At 40.7% G+C, this 23,116-nt stretch overlaps 1 protein-coding gene across 1 annotated transcript in view; it reads right to left on the bottom strand.

Moving 5' to 3' along the window:
- LOC140237699 (intermembrane lipid transfer protein VPS13A-like) overlaps positions 1 to 23,116 on the bottom strand; it is a 121,465-nt gene that overhangs the window by 39,753 nt on the left and 58,596 nt on the right. Inside the window, exons 23-43 of the mRNA XM_072317624.1 lie at positions 21,010 to 21,169; positions 20,215 to 20,300; positions 17,100 to 17,337; positions 15,750 to 15,872; positions 14,746 to 14,849; positions 13,709 to 13,876; positions 12,736 to 13,043; positions 11,999 to 12,146; positions 11,190 to 11,364; positions 10,388 to 10,509; positions 9,193 to 9,368; positions 7,095 to 7,174; positions 6,187 to 6,485; positions 5,553 to 5,675; positions 4,777 to 4,929; positions 4,255 to 4,357; positions 3,387 to 3,580; positions 2,657 to 2,785; positions 1,834 to 2,007; positions 1,165 to 1,287; positions 372 to 515 (exon numbers count right to left, since the gene is read on the bottom strand). Coding sequence (XP_072173725.1) covers positions 372 to 515; positions 1,165 to 1,287; positions 1,834 to 2,007; positions 2,657 to 2,785; positions 3,387 to 3,580; positions 4,255 to 4,357; positions 4,777 to 4,929; positions 5,553 to 5,675; positions 6,187 to 6,485; positions 7,095 to 7,174; positions 9,193 to 9,368; positions 10,388 to 10,509; positions 11,190 to 11,364; positions 11,999 to 12,146; positions 12,736 to 13,043; positions 13,709 to 13,876; positions 14,746 to 14,849; positions 15,750 to 15,872; positions 17,100 to 17,337; positions 20,215 to 20,300; positions 21,010 to 21,169 — 3,330 coding nt within the window. The remainder of the gene's footprint in view (positions 1 to 371; positions 516 to 1,164; positions 1,288 to 1,833; positions 2,008 to 2,656; positions 2,786 to 3,386; positions 3,581 to 4,254; positions 4,358 to 4,776; positions 4,930 to 5,552; positions 5,676 to 6,186; positions 6,486 to 7,094; positions 7,175 to 9,192; positions 9,369 to 10,387; positions 10,510 to 11,189; positions 11,365 to 11,998; positions 12,147 to 12,735; positions 13,044 to 13,708; positions 13,877 to 14,745; positions 14,850 to 15,749; positions 15,873 to 17,099; positions 17,338 to 20,214; positions 20,301 to 21,009; positions 21,170 to 23,116) is intronic.

Here is a 23,116-nt window from a genome sequence, read left to right as displayed (position 1 = left end):
AAAAGAGACATTAAAAAAGAGTATTACATTGAGCCATGATCTGTCAATTTTCGCCATATCACCATTCTGATGTCCCCTATTCCATCTTTTCATGCAAAGTATGCTCGTTTGTTGAGTGAACTTTTCTGTGTGCCGAGGTGAGTTGTCTGTCCATACTTGTAGAGCCATTATGAGTTCGGGGTTTTTCAAAGGCTCCATTAAAATGAAGTAACATAGCACATTTCATGGCACAAGAAATTCCACTCACAAACTGCCAAGGATGACATCACCGTCACCATGGCAACAGTCACGTGGTAAATCCTAAGGAAATATCCATCGAACTATAAATTTGCACCATAAACGTCAAAGGAAACGAGAGATTTCCCTCTCACCTGGATTGAGAGTTCCATGTCGGAGGGCGAGATGGCCGTCTTGTCGACGGCGGTCTTCCTCTTCGTAGCCTTCACAGAATCTGCCAAGTCGAGCTCCTTGCTGGTATTATGCTCCACAGTGAGGACATCACCTGACTCGGGTCTCTGGAGTTTGGATATAATTTGGAAGTTAGAGTCATCACATGAATATCATACTTTTTAATTTTAACAGTTTTCAAATGATGCACAGGTCTGAGTTTATCAGAAGGAATTGTGTGCATTAAGTAACTGTGGAATGCTTTAGGCTAAATTCAACATCTACCACTATATTCCTACTGAAGCATGAAAAGACATGTGCATCATCTGTTTTATAGAATGGAGGACGATTTAAAAAAAAAAAAAAAAATCATTTCTGACCAAAAACCCATTTCTTGATGATGTAACCTGATGGCAAATCTACTGGATGCTTTTCCTTTTGGCTTTCCGTAGATGCCATGTTTTTGTTTTTTGTTTTTGTTTTTTCCTGGACCAAAGTTACTGGATGCATGCATTTCTTTACTGGAAAAATTTACTAATGCATGGTTACCTGTGTGTGAGAACCTTTGCTACGTGCGTGAAGTCTTGCAACAAGCGCACGATAACACGTTTCCAGTGGCTATCGTCATTGAGGCAACGTGCGGCCAGTAAAAGTCAATACATAGCTTTTGACTTATGACATCACAGGACTTTTGCTACTCATTCTGTAATAGCTGTAACTGCAGAGAAAAGTAACTGTGTGTATCTGTGTGTGAAGTCATAAGTTAATGTCACTCACCTGATAGTATGATCCTGGCCTTACACTGATTGGCAGGCCAGTCTGGTTGATAATGGTGCAAGCTGGGATGACATCTGTGTCTGAGAGTGAAGTGCCAGGCTTGGACATGGCTTCACCAAACACCTTTGGGACAAGATGAAAAAACAGTCACTGATGCACATACGACCATACTTTTTTTCTTTTATTCACAGCGGGAGGAAATGTGTGCTGTAAGCCAAAGAAACTTTGTCTGCCACAAAAAATAACAGCAAATGCCGGATTTCAATTATAGACATGAACAATCACCATCCTGGCTTAACTTTAGTTATTGAAACAACAGTAAAAAGGAGTCAGAGTGGGATTGCATTAGTCCTGTACGGGTCATGAACAATGTCATACTTTGAGGGCATCATTGATCACAGCAGTGGCTTGCCACGAAAGACTTAACTTTTTTCAGTGGACTGCAAATTTAACATTCCCCCCCCCCCCCAAAAAAAAAGAAGGAAAAAACAAAAACAATCTGGCCACGTTTAGTGAAGGCAACCATGGATGTCTCGGTAACGGTAAGTTCCAAGGTGTTAAAAGGTGTTAAAAGCCCCCAAAACACACAAACACACATGAACACACAAACATCCAAAAAACAAAATAGGGTTCACAGGCCAATGCTTTAATGCATTCACTGACACTGACCGTGCCAAGTTTGGTGAAGAGAGCCAATGATGTCTTGGTAACGGTCAGCTCCAAGGTGTCCGCAGCAGAGACCGTCACTGTCATGGCGGGCGGGGCCAGGGACAAGCCCTCCTGATCCTCTTCATCCGTTGCCGTGGTGGAACCAGCATCGATGAGGTCATCATTCTTCATCACCTGAGCATGTCATCATAAAACAGCAGTGCACATTTGTGGCATCACGTCAAAATAAAATATGCCTGAACATACACATCACTTAAAACGGCACACTATGTCGTTTGTGTTACTGTACTCTAGATAAAGAATTCAAGTCTTTCACAGAAAAAAAAAAAAAAACTCATTTCATCTGCAAACATTAAAACAAATGTAGAAAGCGTAAAGTTATTGTCAGTTGTTGCCTTTGAAATGATGCATTGTCAATAAAGAGTGTTCACTGGTTAACCCTTGGAAAGCTTGATTATTGCTGTAAAACACACTCCCTGTACAACACAATCTCTACTTTATACATACACCCAGTCCTAAATGAGTTGACACTTATAAATCTCTGAAACTCTTAATATCACTTCTGCAGTAGCCCTCAAAGTCAGTTTCCATGCCAAAAAACAAAACAACACTAAATTGTTTAATTCTCATCATCATTATTATCGTTAGTTTGTAATGAAGTTGTTAATGAAGCTCTCAGTACACGAGTATTTCATCAGACATAAAAAAAAGAACAATAACTTCAGCCATGAATAGAGTGTCAGGAGAAAATCTCTTTGTATTTTCCGTGGAAATGAAAATAAAGCAGTCAACATCCATTGCTAGATTGATCATGGCTACTTACGGTTACGGCTAGGTCCCATGGAATGTATTTCTCGTTGGGCTGCTCTATGGGTTCAATCAGAGGCTCCCACGCCGCCACCTTCTCATTGTAAGTTGAGACCTCAAGCTTCATGTGACTTTCCACCATCAGCTGGGATGGGAGAGACAGAGGGAGGGGAACTGAATTATTTTTGGATATTGTATTATCTTGGATATCGAAAATAAATGAAATGAAACCGTGGTCTCAAATCACACTGCAACTTCCACACATGAACAGCATGAGATCTCCTAATCAACATTTTCCACTTTGCTGTGAGACTGATGTAAAGAAATAAAAAAAAAAAGCTGTGTCAGAAAAATCACAGCTCCAACTTACATCACAACTTCCATACATATCAGGAGGTGCCCTTATCAACATTTCTACTATGTTGCAAGGCTTACATGAAGAACATGCCAGAAAATTGATCGGTTCACTTTCTTATCATTTTCCATGGTTTACAAGCTTTGAGATCAACTAATCTACACTTTCACCATGTTGCAAGGTCGAGGTGAAATTAAAAAAAAAAACCCAAAGTTTCAGAGAACCCAGTACTCCTCTGTTGGTCTTGTTGCAAACATCAACGAAAGGCAAGCTCTTGTGCATACTGGAAGAACCCTAACAAAACTGAAATGCTGTCTGCTGACCTGGGATGAGCCATAAGATAAACGTGAAGAGAAGAGAGAGAAATATGAAAAATAAAAATAGTGAATACCCTTGAAGACCAGTCCTTGACGACGGCATGCACGCTGGCCTCCAGAATGAGCATGGGCACAAAGCGCCTCCCGCTGGCCGCCTCGATCTTGACAACGATGGTCTTGATGGTGGCTACCAGCTCCTCTACCTGCTGGGGAGGGGGCGCGATGGGGACCTCTGGTAGGATCTGGCTGGGGTCCTCCACAACAGCAACTTTGTATGCCAGAAGCCAGACAAAATGGGGGTGAGTGTGATGAATATTAAAGCAAGCTTTGAGCAAAGTTACAGTTTGATTCAAATGACAAGGATAACAAAATGTTGCAAAAAGTGTTTTGAGCACCACACCAAGTTGGAAAAAGGTACTACAATACATGTACAAAAACCCCAAGACAAAACACAGAACATACTGACTTAGTTCTTTGTAAATATGCATAATATGACATGTTCTTTTTCAAATTAGAACATACCAGCTAGAGCTTTTGAAAACTAAACTTAACATACCCCTGCAGGTATTTCTCTTTCCTTGTTGCAGTGTTTGAATACACAGGGCTAAACATGTGTTACAGGTAATTCCTAATCTAAAATAAATTGGCTTCATATACAATGTGTGTATGATGTGGTTGCCCTAAAAAGAATCAGAATTTAGAACAAAATAACAACTAAAAATTAGAATGTCTAAAATTGACCATTGGTTTCGACACCTGGACCAGTAGGATCACAGAATTTATTTTGAAAATGTGAAGGCTATCCACATCTTGACCACTATGGTAAATCAGCCTGATCCTTGGTATGTATAGACTCCATCATCTATCAAAGTTTTGAAGAAATTATCAATACCAAACTCAAATGTATCAGAGCATACCAAAGCGGCTTTGTACCCTCATTACCTTCATCCTCCCCGAGGAACCAGAAGTCTTTATTTTTGAGAGGTTTGACGTCCCACACATCGGACAGATCCGTCACCTTGTTCTTTGCTTCCTCTTCTTCCACCTGAAAGTTCATACATTAAATTGAAACACATACATCTGCAGATATTGTTCTTGCTTCCATTAAACAATCATGCATAATTTTCAGGTGTACTGTTCGATGGGCACAAATGGTGCAAAGGAAAAAAAATACAGAGAATAATTAGCAGAATGTGACAGTTCTAGGGAATTCAGGGATATTCTCTGAGATGGGTTTATTCACAATTTGTTCATGAGGTACAGATGCCTGCTGTAGGCATGAAATCACTAGTTTGCCAGTCAGTCTTGCTTGCAGAAGTATTGCACTTTTGTACTTTATTTTCTATAAAAAAAAAAAAGTTGTATTTCAGATTATAATGGAGGAAGTGCACAGTTTGTAAGTTGCTGATGTAGCATGTGATAATGTGAAATAACTTGATCCATAGTTGCCAAAAAAGTGCATACTTTTGGAGGTGCCAGCGTCTGCGCCACAGCCGCCAGAATCTTGACGGTTTCTGGAGATACGTTGAGCACCAGCTCCGGTAGTTCCACCGAGATCCGCTGACCTTTGCCATCCGGCGAACTCAGGTGGAAGTCGATCGAACACGGCACAAGAACCTTGGGAATGATGACATTTGATTTCTATGTAACAGGCAAGTGTATTTTAATGTAAGACCTTGACTGCCTCTATGAAGATTGCATCATAATTTTGAGCACCCAGAAAAGCGTTACTGTTGTAATGATTTTTCTGAATCAAATACTCTCCTGGTTCTTGATTTATGACGTGATGATGTCATCCAACAATAACAGAATTTCAGAGCTGTGTCCATACAATCCGTTTTCTTTTACGACTGCCTTCAGTATACTCAATATAGCAGCCCCAATCACAGAAATAATACAAATGCTCCAACAAACTGTGAATGAAGGAACTGATTTCTGGGTGGTACACATCTTGAGTGTAGATGCCATCTTTTACCGGCATAAACAAACAATTTTGACCTGGGACTAAAGCACTGACACACAAGAAAACAAAAAATCCTGGAAGTTGATATTACAACTTGCAGGGAAAATACGAAGAATAAAATGTTTCATGATGATGGAAAAATTAAGTTAAAAATTTGATACAGAGAATAAAAGTCCACATAAGTTTTGATATCACTTCATGAGGCTGCCACAATATTTGTGGACAGTTTTTGAGTGAGTTCTGGGAGGTGTGAGGTGAAGAGTGTGCACAGTCTCACCTGGCTGATCCTGCCCTTCCTTGCCTCTTCCCTGTAAGGACAGGCATCTATCCTCAGCATGGGCAATCCTCCGGTGATCCTCATCGAGCCTTCTGTCTGGATGAGATTCACCTCGCCAGCGGTCTGGGGAAGACATCAACCCCCAAAATATGGGGAAGCTAATATTAGGTATGGGATGCTGGCCAGCATGCTGGGACATCTAATATATAAAATAGCTTTTCATGGGCTGCTTTATATGTGTCCTCTCTATCAATAATCATGGAAACAAACAATCACTATCTTTGTTATTCGTCAGTCATAACAGCTTATTCCCTGTCATCTGAATGTCTTCGTTTATTCTTACTTACCAGCTGAACTTTCACTGTTTGATCACTCTGGGTCTATGGACTTCATCACAGTAATGACGATATGATCATCAAGCCTTACAGACTATTCCTTTTCTTTTTGCTCCTAATCAAAATCCTCACGACGGGTTGTTCAAAGCCTTGATTTGTTTTGTTTCGTTTTGTATCTGTAATGAGCTGATTCGGCCCTGGTGTATGAATTGTTATTACATCATTTTATCTTCATCTCCACAGATTCCATCTTTTGATCCCTCTCATCCACCTCCAGCATCATTTTACTCTTTCCTCACCTTCAGGATGAGGGCATTGGTATCCATGGTGCTGGAGTCGGCGACCAGCAAGATCTCTGGATCCTGGAGGACGGCCTTGATCTTCATGTCCGGCTTGGGAGCCTCCTCCTCCTCCTCCTTCTTCTTCCCCTCCTCCGCTCCTTGGCTGGTGGCGGACTGCTTGGCTGCCACACTGGTGCTGGACTTGGAGGCCTGGGTGGCAGTAGGGCTCTGCGGGAGACCCTTGGTGAAGATCTCGGTGCACGTCATCAGGAACTCGGTGCAGATGCAGGCACGAAGGTTGCGAAGGATGGCGTCCACTGGGCAGGAAGGTTACAAACAAATTTTCTCATGGTTTTCTGTTTGATCCTAGAATGCATTTTCGTCTTGCTGTAAAAGCTGTAATTTTCATAAGGGTTTCATCTTCGCATATTTAGCGAGACACTGTTGGGTTGCGAAATTTAACGAGTGACAATACCACGAACAGACAGGCCCTGGCGCACTTATGATAGCCTTGGTGTTCAAATTGCGAAAACAATATCTCGCAAAAATGTCTGTGATCTCCTAACTTACAAAAATATCTGACTGAATAAATAACAGCTTTTACAGTAATTATTCAGTGTAGAGCTAGCAGTATTAGACAATATGTGATAAAGATATATGACAAACTATCATGCACTGGTACAAGAACTGATGAGTTCACTAGAACAAGAATGGTAAGGAATGATGCTCAGGAAGAAAAGCAGCCACACTCTCAACAAGATGCAGAATTTAAACATCTGCTGTGCCTACAAAAATACATGTCAACTTTTTGAAAGGGTATATTCTTATTGAGTGCCTACTAATGATTGCACTCCAGAAAACATTCATTTCATTGCAATAAACGAATGAATTCAAAGATACATGTAGCACATCTTGATGACACTTACAGAATATGTCTTTCTTGGCTGACATCTTGAAGTCAACATCAACAATGTTTTCTTCCGCATCACCATAGCGATATATCATCCTAGGAGAAATGCAAAAATCACAGCATAAACAGCAACAATGCAAATGCTACAGCACAATAAAAAAGATTTCTGGATTAAAACATCACAGTGATCGAGAGATACCAATACAGATTTGCGAGGCAAATACATCCAATTCATCAGATTTGTCATTTAATCATAGATACCTTGCTTAAAAATCATCGTTTTGAAGTTTAAACATTTGTGGAACCAATACCTGAATGTACACTGCTTCAAAAGGCCAGCCTTACAAACCCTTAAAGCCTCAGACAGGTTGCCAGTCATAATAATGACTGAATACACATTAAAACTGACTTGAGGTGAAATAAGTCAATATGGTGTAATGAATGGACACAGCAAAATATGCACAGAGACAATATTACAGGATAATTCTGACATAGTCCTACACACAAACCATGATAACACAATAGCGATCAGGATGATTACATGATTGACTACAGTTCCATGACACTGACGTCATTGAGTGGGACTACAGCACGCCATGGCCAATAAGGGCATGAGCACTGTAATGGTGGCTGGCTTTGTGTGCGAATACTACAGCTTGGCCGAAAGGAGGGAGGGGAAAGGGTAAAACCCTTTGTGTGTTCTGAGTGCCGACTGACGAAGAAAAACCCCATAGTGTTCTACACACTATCAAGAGTCACTGGCACAGAAAGTGTTAACCCTCTCTCTGTTTTGAGTGCTGATTGGCCCAGAAACTCCATAGTGTTGTACACACTGTCCAGAGCCCCTGGCTAAGAAAGGGTTAACCCTCTCTCTGTTTTGAGTGCTGATTGGCCCAGAAACTCCATAGTGTTGTACACACTGCCCAGAGTCCCTGGCTCAGAAAGGGTTAACCCTTTGCATACTTTTGAGTGTTGTATAACACTATTCAATTCATGGCATGAAAAAGGTTAAACTTTAGTATACAAATAGTGAATGGTCACGAGTGCGATGGTACAAGATTTCGCACGAGGTGAAAGATAGAGGCGCTCTATTCAACGAGGCGAAGCCAAGTTGAATACTGTACGAGTTGAAATTTTTGCTTACAGATATTTTCGTGAATTGCCACTTGGAGGACATTTTCGCGTGTTGTTAATTTCGCGGTTGCGAGGGTCTAACTGAACTTACTCTTTTGCACGTTATTTTGGCGTGTTGTTCTTTTCGCGGTTCAAAGGCGATTCGCAAAATTCGCGAAAATAAAACCGCCGCGAAAATTTCAGCTCGTACAGTAGTGCGCCTCATCTTTCACCGAGTGCGAAATCTGATTCCATTGCACGAGTAAAGACCATACACTATCTATTTTATACAACACCTCGAACGTCAACAGATTTGGTACTAACAGATTCTTGAATTTAGCACAGAAATGGCAACCATTTTCCGTGAAAGACAAATAAGTAGCCTCACAGTCGCAGTCACTGTGTACGTACATATGCAAAACGAAGTTGTTTACAAAAATGAGTGACAAAAGTACGCGCTTGTAATTGTTGAGTGCGCGTGGCACATGTTTGTTTATTATGACATCAGAGCCATGCAATGGAACATTTTGCTCAAACAAAATTGCACGGCTGACAGCCAGAGGGTGCGATGGAACTTTTCAGTGAATGTCACATGATGGGCAATCGACCAATCGGATAGCTACATTTTAAATAGGGTGTTGCATAATACACTTTGACTACCAACTGACACAAAAAACCCCATAGTGTTGTATACACTGTCAAAAGTCCCTGGCACAGAAAGCAAGGCTGCACACTAACTAATTTTTTCTACTGGTCCAACCTGTCTGTTGGACCAGTAAGTACCCAGTTTTTCCATCTTTTACTGGTCTATTCCTGAAAAAGTTACTGGTTCCGACAGTGATTTTTACTGGTCAGGGACCGTCGGACCAGTGCCAGTGTGTAGCGTTGCAGAAAGGGTTTACTCTTTGTGTGCTGCAAGTGCTGATTGGCACAGAAAACCCCATAGTATTGTACACACTGTCCAATGTCACTGGCACAGAATAGGTTAATCTCCAACTCACCTTGTGATGGCACTGGCATCCTCCTTCCTCACATCCTCCAGGAGGATGTTTCCCAGCTGGGCCTTGGTGAAAACGGCCTGGTCCGACATCACCGTCGCCCCGACGATGAGATTGAGGATGGCAAAGTGGCCCAGTGCGTTCTTGTCCTGCCTCTCCTGGCGACCGTTCAGCGTGGTCTGTTTACATATCGATTCAAACAACACTGTTAAGGATATGATCATATTGCCTTTAATTATAGAAATTTGGTGGAATTCTTCGAGGTATTTCTAATCAAAACCCCTTCATAGTGATGTACAATTCAGATAACTTTATGAACCATTCACTACCAGCAAGGAAGCCAACCTCATAAACAGCACTGCAGTATTCTGAGGATTGAAAAGGCACATTTTTGGTGGAAAAATAGTATTTTTACCTTTGCTGCAGCAGGCAGACATGTGTACAATGTAGTCATACAATTAGGGAAAGACAGCATTTTCCATGAAACACTGTAGCATTATCGGCCAAAAAACAGAACAAACTACTGCATAACAAAATCAACAGATACATACATACATACATACGTACATACAAAGCTGAAGAATTTCGCTTGGAGTTGACCATCACCAATGAGTGTGTGCTTCGATGCACACATTTGCAGATGGGCACTATTTGTGGTTTTCGAATGTCCTCCAATGGGCAAAATAAGAGGATTGATTCAATTGCCCCACCCATGTCGCCATGCACTGCCAGGTCTTACGAATCCAGGAGAACTTTAAGACACTACGGGTAATATGTGCTTCAAAAGCAGAACATGCTTCAACTAGAAGAGCACTCTGAGAGTGCAGACCTCCACCAAGCAGCTAATTTCCACCCATACACACACGCTGAAAATGGTCCAAATTCCCAATATAGAAGCCTGTTGTTTCCGTCATCAGCTTCCAGCTGCGCGGCGCCTTGTCCAAGCAGAGCACATACTATACAGCCCATATGCAAAACTCAAATTTCTGGATCACTACCAGAATTTAATAATCTGTTCCTGGTGTCATTATCAACTTTTCCTGCAAGTTTCATCCAAATCCGTCAACAACTTTTTGAGTTATTTTGCACTCAGACAAGCAAATAAACAAACAAACAAACAAATAGACCAATGCCGATGAAAACATAACTTCTTTTCTTGGCGGAAGTAATAATCTAGTGACAAAAAGAACACGCTTACCAAATCATAGGTTCCTGTGAAGAGGGAGATGCCAATCTTTTTCAGCTCAAAGTCGGCTTGGACTTGCTTCCAAGCCTCTTCTGCTGGTTTCACTTCTGCCGGCTTCTCTTCAGCCGACTTCTCTTTCGTTGGCTTCGTTTCTGTCGGCTTCTCTTCGGACTCTTTTTCTGTTATGAAGCAAACGAAAATGGACACGTACATTGAAACGACTGTATTTTGACTTTCACGCCTTCGTGTTTTTCTCATGTAATTACAAAGAACTTGATTGCTGCAAGCTACTGTCTTTAATTCTGACCAGAGGCAAGCTCAAGAAATATTTTGATGTATCAGAAATTTCATATGAGCGCTACAAACGGCGTCTATATTTCCTCTCACTACACAGGAGTGAGCTTTTCCGCAAAAGTATCTACAAATGCACACACATACTACATACTGGAACTTACAAAGAGAGAGAAAGATGGCGATGGGGGAAAAAACAAGATCTTACAGAGAAATATGTAAATCATTTTCATAAAGACTTATGATGACAAATCATTGTGCATCTTAAGCTTTCACACATACACACATGCATATTTACAGATGTAGATAACAAGCATGACAGCATCACAAAAGCTTCATAATTAATGCCAAAAAACTGACCACAACAAATGGTGAGCCTCATATCATATGATACATATTGAATTTCACTGCACAGTTCCCGTGATGACAAGATTTCTGGAATGAATACATTGATATTCAACTGATATACACCAACGAACCAACAAAGCAAAATTCCCAAAACTGCGGGAGACTATAAACTTACGTCCCTCTGCCTTGGAGGGTGTCGCTGCCTCCTCTGCTGGGGGAGTGGCAGCAGCCGGAGTAGCGGCAGCCGGAGTAGAGGGCTCTCTTACTGGCTTGGTCTCCACCTGACCCTCTTGGAGGTTTTCATTCAGCACGCTCATCACGATGCCAAAGTCATCGGTTGCCATGGAAATCTGCAGGTGGCATAATTTTTAGAGATCAAACACTGCATCAGGAGTGGATGTCACTATTTGCAATAAACCGTTTCTGTAATGTATTACAATTGATGGATATTTCCTTTTCCTACAGCCTAGTAACGAAGCATTTCATCCAACTGCTCCCTACCATTATGTTAGGCAAGAATTCACTTAATGTGAATGTGAAAATTTTTGCTGTGTTAAAATTATCTTTGCGCATTTTGCGTTACCAGAAGCTAGCACAAAAATAAAAGCATGTGAATGTTTTTGTTTGTAATATGTACCACTATTATAAAACACCTTGATTCTGTGGAATTAAAAACACGCCAAATTCATCTTATCCAGCCCAGTGCAAAAATTACTCACCCCAAAATATCAATATTTACAGCGGTTGTTGCTAGGTAAGGCAAGTTTCCGCAAGCTTTGTGGTTATTAAGGGCAACTTTTGTGAACAAAGCATTCTCCCTTGACTTGAAAAACAAAAGGGAGCATTCATTTATTTATTTTTTTATTAAAGAATCCATACATATCTCTTCTAACAGGAGATTTACATTTGATTTCAGAATGAACAGATCAGAGATCACTTTATGAGGAATCAATAAGTAAGAGATAAGAAGACCATAAAACATACCTGGATGGCATCAAGTTTGCCAGAGACAGCGATGGCTGGGGCACCATGGTACCATGCAGCAGACAGGTTCCGGTCCAGGTTGATGTGCACTCCCATGGGGTGGAGAATGAGGACATCGGATCGTACCTCTTCCTTCTGGATGACGGCTCTGCCAGCAAAAGTCAGCATGATAATATACAAGAATTACCACTAAAGCATGACTAATACCCCCACCACACCCCTTTTTGAGAGGGTAACCAACGATGAGGCGACATGAAACACTTACTGTAAAAACTGAAATTTTTGTGTGCATGAAATCATCGAAAATTTCACATAGAGCAAAAATTCGGCAAAGTAAAATGCACATGAAAGTGTTTCTCTACACAATGCACTGAATGCCAATGGCAATTTGCGAAAGTTTCATGCTGCAAAAGAGGCTGTAGTCTCCAATTTGTGAAAGTTTCATACCTGAAATCTTTTTGGTTTTAGATTACTCAACATACAAAAGAAACAATTGAGCAACCATGACATAACGGGAAGTTTCCAAGTACCGTTAATGTAGTTGATTTTCGCGAGCTGATGCCGTTTTAAAAAATCTTTAAAAAAGTTGAAGTACTTTCCTCCACTGTAATGAACATCCACTCATCATGGCTATTCAATGAATATTCCCTAGTGTGTTGCTCCTCAGATATCCTGCTCTTTAAAATGTACAATGCAAGGCCTGGAAGATGATGTGATCCATCTTTCAGGTCTCTCACCTCGACAGCTGTACGGACTCCAAAGCCACATGCATAGAGTCTACCACCGCCACGTTCTCCAGCTCCTCCGACCCCGGAATGATTCGGAAGGAATTCTTCACGCTCAGCTGACCCAGGTCGGCGACCAGTCCGGTCTCTGACTGCGAGTTGCTAGGGACGACGATGAGGGGCGCCTTGACGGTGATGTCCATAGCGATGCGGGTCGCCTTGGCGTTGATGTCTTCGGCCGCTGCCTGAGCAGCACTCGCCGCATTGGCGCTGGCTTCAGCAGCCAGGGCCTTGGCTCGGTTAAAGTTATCCACAAAGCCCTGGTCGTGCATGAAACAGAAGGGAGGTTTTAAGGTGACTTTTTGGGCTGGAGCTCTTTTCTATTCCTGCTTGAGGCTTTCACTATATTATGCCTGAAGTTTCCACTTGTTACTACCGAAAAAAAACTGAATTGTTTTTGCATATGCCAAGATTCTTACAGGTCTGAAGTTCTTTCAACATCGGTAACTGATTTCTTCATATAATAAAAATAAGAAGTTTGGGATGGCCTTTCTCATGGGCCCAATTTTGGTAACAAACTTACTATATTAACCAACAAAAGCACATATAACAGATCTCAGCTCTATTTTATATTCAGCATGCTGACGCACTACTGACACGAATTTACTGTGTGCTGTTTGAAGGTTGATTATTCTGTGGCGAGACGGTATGGTTGTAGGAGATTGCTCACCATGTGTGAGTCCTGATCAAGGACTGAGGACTGTTGGGTTATCCTCTCTAGAAGAGATTTAAAGAAAAGTCTCCTCTCTAAATCCCCCCCCCCCCCCTCCCGAGAAACCACCTTTCCACATAAAAAGTATCCTCAGGAAAGAACTTAGGAAAAGGAAACATAACTCAACAATTCTCATCAGGACTTGCATGTTGTGAAGCACAAATTATCAACGATCATGGCAAGAGTCTATTGTGTAGATCAGAGGAAACTCACCAAGAGATTATTGACAAACTTGTTGAGGAAGACGGCCCTGATGCATCCAACCTTGAGACCGACTCTCATGTCCACGGCATTCATGTCTGAGTAGAGGTCACCTACAGTGGCATTGTTGAACAGGGTCAGGGCCATCTTGAACACTTCCTTGTCCAACGTCGCCAGAATCTTTGGAGACAAGAATGACAATTCAGTGTGTACAAGTTAAAAAGACTCCTTTTCTTCCTCCCATGAATACCTATATGAATAACATTTTCAAATCTTCTCTTTTGTTTGTTTTGTTTTGTTTTGTTTGTTTGTTTGTTTGTTTTTTGGTTTTTTTTGGTGTAGAACTTGCCAATTGATGCCAGCTACCAGCAATGTAAAATGACATGTTGTAGATTGTGTGTGTTTGTATTAAAGTATGTTGAGATATTTTGCTGACAACTTCAGAAGGTTCATATGAGGCTCTCTATGATAAGACTCCAAGTGACTCTATATGAACATTAGCAAGAAACTCCGCCTGGATCTTAAAAGGTTGTGTAATTGTTTGTAGTTCTTATTCATAGATGCATTTGCTACCATTTATCACACAACTCTTCCACAAAAAAAAAAACCCAAACCAAACCAAAAACAGTACAAAACACATACTTTCTCCTCTGACTGAACTTTCCCCCACATAACATTACAATGAGCCAACCTTATTTAGTGTGTAGACCTTCAGGTACATCTAGTGTGGTTTGTAATCAAAAACATCTCTCCACACATATGATGAATGCAATCGATAAAATTTCTCTGACATACAAGAGCAAATTGCCCGGAGGAGAATTGCTGATGTTTCAATGACAACTGGGTGCCACATGAGCAGGGATGACAACCTTCTAAACAGCGCTGGAATGACATATTTTTTGGGTAGAACTCCAGCATTTTAACTTTCCTCACAGTAGACATGTGCAGTAATAAAATTTGTTGAAAATACAATACTTTTGGCAAAAAGTAAGTGCAAAATACTGCAAAAAAAAGTAATGACTGGCATCTCTGAATTTCACTGAACTTACCCTTGGATGAGGAGTGTCTGGAGTGGGATCCATGACTGTGATTTCCTGCAGACAGGCAGTGACGCTGGTCTTGTGTTTCTGCACAGTGACGCCTGCCTCCAGTCCTTGGACACACAAAAATATGGTAATAATTCACAAAGGTTTCAATATGCAATTTCAATTGCATTACATTGAGCGTAACACATCACATACGCCCAGCAGACCATACTGAATGTCTAGTGACACAGGAATGAGCAAGGCAAGTTTACTTTATATTGTATTAGTCCACAACGCAAATTCAAACCATATGATACAATTTATAAATCATTCTTGTACATTTGGACCAGACTTAAATCCATTACAGTGAGAAGCTATCTGTCGTCTGAAGGTAGTAGCTCTACCAAGGGGAAATGAGATGGGGTTGGGGGACTAACTTTGTGAAACAGGCTTACATTTGCTGGGAAAATCATTCACAGAGGGTAATTTAGTATGTCTCTTGTTGACTGCTGTTAAATATAGTCGATAATTGACTTTATCACCCCCTTTCTTTAGAGAACATGCTTTCCACTGACATTTCATATATTAGGTTGTCTCATTCATTAGCATATCTGAACTTTGAAATCATGACAAATCCACACACCAACAATTTAAGGAGAATTTGAATGAAACTATTTTCTTTAAGGATAGATGTGCAAGATCCAATGGCAATAGCGCAAAATTACACTTGGCACATGCCATCATCACACACAATTGTTTAATGATCATAGGAGGTAAAACAATGTTTGTATAAACTACATAAAGTAACCCATGAATCCTAAAATAATCAAATTGCATAACAAGTCTAAGTTAAGGATACCAACGTTTGTGCTGCACATTTTAAAAGATTATCATCCTTCCTCACAAAACACAGTCGAGGACAAGGTTATTTTAATAATAATATCAAGTGAATCAACAAATTACAACAAAGACCCCCTTCATTCTTAAATTTCAGAATGTTTTCATGGTATAATTTTGTAGGAGCCTACCTTTGATGGCCACTTCAGTAAGACTGGCCTCCTTCGTACAGACCACAAGAGAAATGGTGTCCAGGTTGGCGTCCACTCGTACTTGAATCTCCTCTGTGGGATCCAGCTTCTTGGTACTCTTGCCTGCAAATTGGCAACAATATATGGATTCACGTCTCTGTGTCATGGCAAACCTTTCTAGGCTACTACTTGCTACCATTAATGAGTGAAGTATGTGCAGCTGCAACACAAACTCACAATGGAAAGATTTACAGATTTACTTTGCAAACACAGCTTTTTTTGTGTGTGTTCTTGCCTGCAAATTGGCAACAATATGTGGGTTCACAGCCCTGCCTAAAGCCCGCCACACACTACACAATTTTGCCCCGATTCACTGGTCTTAAGACCTTAAGACTAGAAGTGTGACGTCACAGTCTTGCCATTTTCTAGTTGTACGACTGGGTCTTAGAGCCCGTCGTAGAGATTTGACATGTTGAATTTCTACGACTGGTCGTAGGCTTTCAGCCATTCACAATGCAGTAAAATGCAAGCGCACACAGTGCGCACTGCGCGCACTTTACAGTCGAAAGCCTACTTGTCAGGTTCGGTCGTATAGTGCGCGGTGTCCGGTCGTACGACTGGTCTTAAGACCCAGCTTGGCTTAAGACTTTAAGAGCAGTCTGATCGTGTAGTGTGCGGTGGCCTTAACAGCTAGTCTTTCTAAGCAATAGCTTGAGAAAAAGCAAGCTCAGTTTTGTAACTTGAAGTGACTATGGAACGATTCACATATTCACTTTGCAAACACAGTTCTTGGTGTTCTTGCCTGCAAATTGACAATGTGGATCTACAGCTTTGCACAGTGGCAAATCTGTCTTCATGGCTATTGCCTTCAAGCAAAGTATGGACAGAGTTCTGATATACATGTAAATTCAGTGCACAAAATAAACGGCATGCTCTTTGCTCCATATCTACTCTTTGTATAACAATAAAGGAATTGTGTTCAGGATCACCCCCTAAAATGGGTGGAAAAAGTGGCATAGTGATTCACATAGGAGGTTCTTCTGTAAGTACTACCCATTGTCAAAGTGACTAAAAAAATAATAGTGCATTAAAATCTTGTAACCGTTTGAGAAGTTTGAGATCAAAGATGTGTGTTATATTGGGAAAATATTTCAAGTACTGAGCAAAGCTAGATAATGTTATTGCACTGCACACAAGAGCAATTACACTTGCCAATGGACCAATTTTTTTTTTTCCAAAACACAATTCATGTGCAACAACTCATCCGTCATTCAAATACAAATTACATCCAATAGTATAGATACGTAAATGGGTCAACAAATTCATTGAAGGTGTCTTCTCAATGCTTACGGGTCGGCTTCTTCTCGTCTTCGCTGATGTACCCTTCGTCCTCCGCTGGCCCGTCCCCACCGGCCCCCGCGGCCTCCCCCTTGCCCTGGTCGAGGCTGGCGACCAGCTTGTCCGCAAACTCTGTGATGTTCAGCAGGGCCTCGCAGTGGGCCACCACCTCTAGGGTGGTGAAGCGGGCCCCGATGGTCTGCTCCGTGAGGTTATGGGTGGTGTCGAACTCGGGGTTCAGCCTATCAATCTGCACAGAGTAACATAAGGGAGGCTTTAGCATGGGGAGAATAGGCCACTGTGTATTGCCTGCATCATATCACATATATGGCTGGAAGATACACCCACTCAATTTTTTTTACTTACAAAATAGAAACGCTTGAAACTATAGACCGATTCAAGTGACTGTTCATGGAAGTGCGCCCTCTTACGGCGACGCCATTACTGGGGGCCAACCAGGCCGGGTCGCGATATTTTTTTTCCCAGGATGGGAAAGGCATTTATTTGTCTTGGTGACTTGGATAGAGAATAACTATCAAGTCTTTGACTTTATTATTCTCTATAAGCCTGACGGAATAAACCGTTACAAACTTATTATACTTTACAAATTAAGAGCAAAAATGGAAACAAGATGGTGAGCAAAACCCAGCATGGGGTTCGAAGCACCGTCCATCTTTTAAACACTGATAGCTCGCCATCCATGATCAGAGCACTAACACATCGTGCCACAGCGAGGAGATGCTGAGATTGGTGGTCATTGGGTTTTTGAAGTATGCAAACACAATTTGTCTCCCTATAGTCTTAGTTTCAGACGTTTTTTGTCAGTAGACTGCCGTAGACTTTATACACACTAGTGACTTTCCCATCCTGGGAAAAAAATATTGCGGCCGGCATTTTTTTTCCCAGGGCGAGGCAAGCGCCGTGCGTGCGTGGCAAGGGTGCCAGCGGCAGCCAGTGCTTTTACCACGCGGCACCAGCCGGCCAGCTAGCTATCTCTGGCGCTGGCAGCGATCGACGCATCTGGATTTGTGACAACTCTAACGTCTACTTTTTTTTTTTTTCGTTAGCTAATTAATAAAATTAAACAACTTATACCGGCTATGAGCGAATGGGTAGATGGCATATACGGCTGTAGCCAAAACTTGAACTTCAGGGTAAATATCGGTACGATCCGTGAGTGGAATTGTAACACGTTAGACTCTATTTCTTTTGCGATGACCTGGGTACTCGCGTGTAAGCCCCTTAACATTAGATCTATTCACATTTGTGTAAGAGGATAAAAAACACCTGGGGAGAACTATGGCTAGGCGCAGACAGACGTCTAGATAGTAAGCCTAGACTGTTGAGCATTTAACTGATATAATTAAATACAAATAATGAATCAGTTTTGAGCTAGATAGTAGATATGGCGCTATCAAAGCAACTAATAAGATAAGTTAACTTAAACCTTTTTAGGCTTTTGCCTTTTCTCGGACCAGTGCGGTAAAGTCTGTCTAACGTTTTTTTAGATTTTGTCTAGAATTCTAGGCAACAGTCCAGACTAGATCTAGACCCGTCTAGACCTATTGACTTCTACCTAGAACCCTCTAACGTTAGCTACATCCTATATCATTTTCAGTTGTCACTAACTTCCGGCAAGTCTAACTAAGTAAACCAAACTGAAGGCAAATCTAAGCGTTTCTAAGCCGTACAAACTTAAGAAGTTAATTTACGTCGCCTGATGTCAACAACCAAACATTCTACTGTTTAAGGTCTAAGTAACCTTGCATTTAACATCGCGCTATTAAACATAATCTACAAAAGTGATTTTCAAATCAAACTTTCTTAATATGAATTATGCTTATGAAACGGATGTTTGCCACCATTCAAGGCAGTTTAATATCTCTAAGTATCACTTTATCAAAAATTAATTCAAATTCAGAGTTCCAGGCCCAAATTGAATATGGTCAATTTAATGCTGAACGCTTAGTGAAGAAGTAAAAATTTACAATATAAGATTTTTTTTACACATCTTGAAACATACATTTGGCTGTAGTGATAGGCTTTAAAATGTTTGTCATATACAATGTAGTATAGTACTCAGTAGCCAGGAAGTGTATTCTAACTTTTGTAAGTATTGCACCAAACATTTAAATATATATATATATATATATATATATATATATATATATATATATATATATATATATATATATATATATATATTTAATTAATTCTCAAAATCTTTGATCTGAACCTGTCTTCTAAAATGAACAACTTTATTTCACGAATATGAATATGCAGTGATTTAGCCTAATCAAATAGAGAATCTATTAGGCATAGGCCAAAGTTTGTTTCAAAAATCTGTGCATTTTTTATACCGCTGTGTTTCATAAGTGTATATTATATTCATCATGCGTCAGTATATTAGTGTCTGAATTTCACACACTGACGTGCAGCTTCCATTTCCGTTTTTTCGCCTGTTATTTTATTTTGTGCACCCAAACAACTGCACAATATGTGGGGTTTTTTTTCTGATCCTTTGAAGCTTTCATTAATTATAGATCGATATGTCTGAATTACTCAATTTGTCCAAAAGAAAGGCATTAAATGCCGCTGAATGACTTTTCCACAGTGAGTAAAACAATCACAATTTTAGCGCGGCGGTCGCCGACCCAGTGGCCGCCGGCGGCGCATGCGGCCGCGCCCGGCTAACTATGCGCGATGGGTACGCTGGGCTGCTAGCTGCAAGTGCAACTCGCTGGGTAGCTAGCTCACTGGGAGCCCCCATTGGCCCCCAGTTATGGCGGCCGTTATAGCGCTGCTAGCGGCGGTAGGTGAATAGGCCATCGAAATTGAAACGGTCTATAACAGCACAAATAACTCTACCCACTACATAAGCCTTTCACATTGCTTAACTCTTTGTGTGCACTATCAGCACACCTGACTCAGTTGATGGCTTGTCAACTTTGAATATTTTGCTCATGCACACAACTGTGCACGTACTGATCACTCAGTTGCAACCACGTAAAACAAGCATTAATACAAAACAATACAACGACAAACTGAAGAAATGAGCATGGCTAAAACCAATCAATCAATCGGGTGTAATATATGAGACCATTGCGCACTCTTGGAGGTACAGTACCTTGTGGTAGCTGACAGACAGGAGCCTCTCTGATTTCTCATCGTAGGCTGGAGTACGGACAAGATACAGGTCTCCTCCACCAGGTGCTGTAGATGGGGGGGGGGGGGGAGGGTGGTGTGTTGGTGGGGAAAGGCAGAGAGCAATACATTTAACTTTACAGACTTTGATTTGATTTGATATGAAGTAAGTACAGACTGGTTTGATTGATTTGACTGAATTTTAATTTAATTTGATCCATTTCAAGTTTGATTTGATTTGATTTCATGCAATTACTAAAGACTTGTTTGACTGATTTGACTGAACCTAATTTAATTTGATCCATTTCAAGTCAATCTGATTCTCACAAGACTGAGGTTGACGAAGACAATACATTGAACTTCACAGACTTTGATTTGATATGATTTGATTTCATGCAATTGCTTCAGACTTGTATGACTGATCTGACTGAATCTGATTGAAGTTGATCCATTCCAAGTCTGCCTGATTCTCTTACAACTTTCTCGCATGTAAGCATATTCATACACACAACTTTAGCTCACTATGTGCATTGCATAACTTTGTATGCACTAAAGTTGTTGCAGAGTTGGAACAGAAATCTAGGAAGCTAGCTGACCATAGCTCTCGTAGTTATTGATCCTGCACATTACTACTGCAGTAAGCTTCCTATGAAAGCTCTTTGCTCTTTAAAGCAGTAAAGATTATACTACACTGCACACAGTTTACTTTATGTGTACTTGTAGCAAGATCATCTAGCGGTAGGGCATTTTGATTTGATTTTTATCTGTCATCCCTCACCACTGAACCGGAAATGCTGCACTGCAATGCTGCCCAGGGAGACCCCAACAGCTAAGTCCAGCGGCCGGACCTGGACATTGGCCCCTAGGGAGTGGATGGCCACACCGAGGAGAGGGGTCTCTGACCCGTCAGGCAGCAGCTGTCCAAGATTCAAGGCAACCTGTCCAAATCCAAACACAAATCCATTATACAGTCACGGTACTCACTGGTCATGTATCAAGGTAACAAATGGTAAACTCTCCATGCACTGGCTGAGATATCAGGAACATTGTACTATTTATTCTCACACATACATACACACACACACACACACACACACACACAAAACAATAACTCCCTACAGATTGCTCTAGGAAAAGCAACTTGATTATTGCCTACGATATAGGGAGATAACGAGATTTCTTACAAAACAGTAAAAAAAAAAAAAAAAAAAACCCACATGATTAGAACTGTGACAGAATTCTACTCAACAACAGAAAAGACAGGATATCGGTTTCAAAGGTAAATTTATGACATGAACAAAAGGCCACAGGTTTAATGTGACTCGACAAACACATCACTTCAATAATTGCTCCTGCTTGTACTGTAAACATGATATGATAAGTAACAACATTTAAAGAATGCTATCCCTTTACAGCAGTTTTTGTGGAATAAACTTATTCTGTTTTGGAAAATGTGAAAGTTACCCTGTATCCTTTACTTTACTCCAATTTCAGTAATAGAGAGAGGGTTGACTTCAGGATGTTGACGTTGTAACTGAATGCACCGAAAAGATTAGGAAATACCAACTTGAGACAAAAAAAAAAAACAAACTAGAAATGTCCCTACGGCGACTGATGCCTCCGCCATAATGCATGATTCTCCCAATAGGTGTATAGTACAATGTCTTGACAATGTGTGATGACAGTTTCACATAACTGGCAAAGTATCGAAATAACAAGTTTGTCAGAAATATCTTGAATGTTCACTTTCCACGAACTGGGTTTGCTATAATTGTCTATTAAAGAGTGCAGGTACACATATTTGGGGAATTGAAAATTTTTACTTGACTTCTGACCGACCTTATTATAAGTTTATGCATTGAGTATAATTTTCAAGGTATGAAGAAAGAGTGTAATTACAGTACAAAATTTTTTTTTTTCATTTAAACCTGACCTTTGACCCTTAACCTTTGACCTTTGACCTTCTGGCTGGAAATTTCCAAGAGAATCTCCATCAAGTAATACATGTACATATATTAAACACTTATAAAACTAATAATGCAATAATTGCATATACTAGTATGCATGTATGAGGGAAATACAGTAGTAACATTTTGAGGAGTTGACCTTGACCTTTGAACCCCTGACTATTGACCCATGACCCCTAAATTCCCTAGATAATCCCTGCCAGTCAGTACATGCATATGTACCATGCTCCATGAAGATACATTGAACCATTTGCGAGAAAAGTGATATTGCAACATTTTCACCTAACCTTTGACCTTTAGACCTTTGACCTTATGACATGAAACTCTCTCTGGAGAATCCTTACGCAGTAGAACATGTCTACACTAAGTTTCAAGAAAATAACTGCGGGCATTGCATAGATATGGGGGAAATAGCAACATTTTTAGCATTTGACCTTGACCTTGATCTTTTGACCTTTGACCTCTTGTCAATGTCACTAGAATCTACTCAACTAATTGTCCCATCATACATCATCCTTGGACCAAGTTTGGTGAAAGCTGCTTCATCCAGTTTTGAGTTATCACATAAACAGATAAATTTTAGGATTTGACCTTTGACCTCTGTCCGATTTCACTGAAAAACTAATCAAGTAATTGTCCCATCATACATCATCCTCCAACAAAGTTTGGTGAAATTTGCTCCATACAGTCTTGAGTTATCGCGTAAACGGATACAATTTCATGATTTGACCTTGACCTTTGACCTTTGACCTTTAGCCGATTTCACCCAAAATCATATCAAATCGTTGCCCCATCATACTTCATACTTGGACCAAGTTTGGTAAAATTCCAGTCAATATTACTCAAGTTATCGCGTAAACGAAAGCGGACGGACGTACGGACGTACAGACGTACGGACGTACTGACGTACGTACGGAC

Source organism: Diadema setosum, chromosome 14 (genome assembly GCF_964275005.1).
Source record: "Diadema setosum chromosome 14, eeDiaSeto1, whole genome shotgun sequence".
NCBI lineage: Eukaryota > Metazoa > Echinodermata > Echinoidea > Diadematoida > Diadematidae > Diadema > Diadema setosum.
This window is presented reverse-complemented; position numbering and strand designations above follow the sequence as displayed.